Source organism: Magnolia sinica, chromosome 4, assembly GCF_029962835.1.
Source record: "Magnolia sinica isolate HGM2019 chromosome 4, MsV1, whole genome shotgun sequence".
Classification (NCBI taxonomy): Eukaryota; Viridiplantae; Streptophyta; class Magnoliopsida; order Magnoliales; family Magnoliaceae; genus Magnolia; species Magnolia sinica.
In genome coordinates this window covers 104,520,921-104,524,683 of record NC_080576.1, presented here as the reverse complement: position 1 = coordinate 104,524,683, position 3,763 = coordinate 104,520,921, and the positions used below count along the sequence as shown (strand labels likewise).

Genomic DNA, 3,763 nt, shown 5'->3' with positions numbered 1-3,763 from the left:
ATCTCACCTGATCTACGGCTCGGATATCCTAAATCCTAACACGTGTTAGGAGCGCGTGCGGCGGCGCGTGCATGTGGTGGCGAACCGATAGCCTCCTCACGTCTTTAACAAAAGCAGCTAAATTCGCCAGTAAAAATAAAGGAAAAAACATAATCAGACTCTCTTTTCATTTTAAAATAAAAATTAAAAAATTACCAAAATTACATAAATAATCATAACTGTTTTTGACAATGACAGAGAAATCTTGGGGTTTTTCCAAGGGAAAGATGCCCTTAAATCCTGGACTCTTACACACAAAATGCCTACCTTTCAATTTCCATACTAGCCTTCACTTTCTTTCCCTTTTTATTTTTTTTATTTTTGGAATTTTGAAGATTATGGGGAATCCTATAAAAGGAGAAGGATCCCGAAAATTTCATGTTCTTGGATTATGGGCGTAGAGTTCTTGGGCCTTGAAGTAGATATATCATGGAAGGAATGGCTTCTGTTAGGATGTTTCAACAGGTGGGTTTTCCCATCTCTTTGTGGGTATTGTTTGTTTTGTCAATTGGGTCTTGCCTTTGGGCATTTTCAAATGTTGTTTTTTTGGGAGGAATTGGGTGTTGTTGGTTTCTCAAATGGGTCTTGCATTTTGAACTTCTACAAGGAGTTGGAATCTCTCAAATCTTTCTTTTGAATGTTTGGTGTTGTTGGTTTTCTCAAATGGGTCTTGCATTTTGAACTTGAATTTGTACTTGGGTTGTCTCTTTATCCGTTTTTTTAAAATAAAAAATAAAAAATGTTTGATGTTGTTGGGTTTTTTCAAATGGGTCTTGCATTTTGAACTTGTACATGCATGTGGACTCTCTCATCTGTTCTTTGAATATTTGGTATTGCTGGTTTTCTCAATTGGGTCTCGTTTTGAACTTCTACATGCACTTGGATACTCTCATATCTGTTTTTTTTTTTTTTGGGAAATTGGGTATTGCTAGTTTTCTCAATTGGGTCTTGCATTTTGAACGTCTACATGCACTTGAACTCTCCCATATCTGGTTTTTCGGGTATTGCTGGTTTTCTCAACTGGTTGTTGCATTTGTAACTTGTACTGGCATCTGGAATCTCTCATATCTGGTTTTTTGGATATTGGTTATTACTGGTTTTCTCAGTTGGGGTTTTCATTTTGAACTTCTACATGCACTTGGACTCTCATATCTGGTGTTTTTGTATATTGGGTATCACAGGTTTTCCTCTAATGGGTCTTGCATTTTGAACTTCTACATTCAGTTGGACTGTCTCCTATCTTGATTTTGGATTTTGGGTGTTGATGGTTTTCTCAAATGGGTCTTGCATTTTGAACTTCTACAAACACTTGGACTCTCTCATGTGTGGGTTTTTGGATATTGGGTGTACTGGTTTTCTCAATGGGTCTTACATTTTGAACTCTTACATCTGCTTGGACTCTGATATCTTACTTTTGGATATTGGGTATTGCTGGTTTTTTTGATGAACTGGAAATTGAGAGAGTCCAAATGGGTCTTGGGTCGAGTGTTTTTCTTGTTCATTTTGGTTTTGATTAAGTCGTGATTTGTTTAATTATAGTTAATGCGTTCATGGTGTTGGATGAAACTAATGATCTATTTATATTTATCTATGTTTTTTTTTAAATTTTTTGGATACGATGGAGTATGAATGTTCTTCTCATTACAAACAAGAGAAACGGTTTTCAATGCTTAAATTATGCATGAGTCTTCTCCTTGTGGTTTCTTTTCCTGTTTTGTCAGATCCTTGAATATAAATGGTGTTTGGATTCAGTTGGATATTCAGCTGTTGTTTGGATATTCAGTTTGGAATTCAGCCATTTACATCGGGACTAGCCAAAGTGTGGTTGGCCACTCCCTTGCAAATGATCCAAGGGCCACACCATTTTGCATCATATGGTCTGTATTGAATTAAATTGAATTATCACAATTCATTTTGGTTGGACATCCAAACACAGCTTTAATGGCTCCCTCCAGCACCTAATATTGTCCATGACTTGGACAGATGAATTCTGTCTTACCCATTTTATTGGTCCAGATTGTGTAAATACATGTTATTGCATTCATTATTCTTCTCTTTGTGGATTCTTCTCCTGTTTTGTCAGATGCTGCCTTGAATATAAATTCTGTTTGGATTAGATTGGATATTTAGGGTTGTTTGGATGTTCAATTGGCTTGAATTGCAATTCACTTATTTCCAATTGGAACAGCCAAAGAAGGATGGCACCATTTTAATTTGTAACAGCAATCAAATTCCTAATTGGAATTCCATGCTTTTCGAGCTGGAATTGAAACAGTAAGAATTACAAATGATCTAAAGAGCCATCATGGTTTTTATTGAACTGAATTGAATTATTACAATTCAATTTTGTTGAATATCCAAACGCAAGGTTTCCATGAATTGGGCAAATGAATTCATTCTAACCCATTTTGGTCATATACTTTTCACTGAACTGAATTGAATTATTTTGGTTCAGTTTCTTTGAACATCCAAGCATTATATGAATTCTTTCTAACCTATTATAATGGTTCAGAGCATCGAAGAGTTGAAGCATGCCCTTTTTAGCACCACTATGGAACTACAATCAACCCAACTAGCTGCAAAAGAGGAGAGAAGAAAAAATGAAGAGACGGTAAAGCAGCTACTTGAGCTCTTGAAATCGACATTTCAAGAAAGAGATGAAGCAAAAGATCAGTTGCAAAAATTACTAAGCAAGATCGGGCAATCGATCCCAACTGAACTCTTCCACACTCTTCCAACTCTCCATCCTGAAAGCCCACCAGCCAGACCAACCATTGGAAATTCGAGCATCACAGACTCCGACAGCCTATCGGGCACCCATAACCGCCAATCCTTAGTTTCTTCCCCTGTAGACTCCTTCTTCGATGCAGTTTCTTCACCAGACCTGCCAAACATGAACATGGCTGACTCAAGTAATGTAGGAATACTGCATCCTCATTTACCATTGGAATATAACTGCTCCTCTTCAGGAGCAGCTCAGATCGATCCTGCTTCAGCGATAATCGATCGGCTTGCTTTGAGAAAACCTCTGCCACAGAAAGGGAGGCTATTGCAGGCCGTTATGGAAGCTGGGCCGCTGTTACAGACGCTTCTGGTTGCTGGGCCTCTTCCTCAGTGGCGCATTCCTCCACCTGTGCAGCCATTCCAAGTACCACTGGTGTCTGTTAATGGTGCATCTCAACCTTGTTCCGCATCCATGTTGGATTTTTCAAGCACTGTTGGGTCATGTATGAAGAAGAGGCTGGCAACTTCTTGTAGTTTCAGCGAAGATTTCGTGCATGATTTTTGCCGGAAAGGTAAATGCCAGAAGTTTCAATGAAGAGAAGGTATAAAATTCATGGCTTGTTAGTGAAATCAGATGAACTAATTCCAATATTGTATAATATTCATTTCAAATTTTGATGATTGTATAGGAAGAGGTTTGCTACTTCCACACAAGTGCATATCTCAATCCTGTCACACTTTGCTACACATGCTAATGTGGCATGCATTCGGGATCTCCAAGCTGTCCATGTGGACCCCACAATATAATTCTCTGGTCCTCTCATCAGGGTGCTCCACAGATCAGATGGGCTACAATGCACAAAACAAATGGACAGTTGAACCAAAAAAAAAAACCTGGCAAGTATACTTATTTAGCCATCCATTTGTCTCATATGCTATGGCCGCCTGGATGAGCAGACCGGCTTTTTTTCTTCAAGATGGCCCCACCTGATAGGTGGCT

The 3,763-nt window shown here is 38.6% G+C and overlaps 1 protein-coding gene across 1 annotated transcript; it reads left to right on the top strand.

Moving 5' to 3' along the window:
• Positions 1-304: 304 nt before the first annotated feature.
• Positions 305-3,763, top strand: LOC131243608 (uncharacterized). Its single transcript, XM_058243087.1, has 2 exons — positions 305-504; positions 2,552-3,763. The coding sequence occupies exons 1-2, from the start codon at positions 469-471 to the stop codon at positions 3,356-3,358; spliced, it is 843 nt and encodes a 280-aa protein (XP_058099070.1). The 5' UTR covers positions 305-468; the 3' UTR covers positions 3,359-3,763.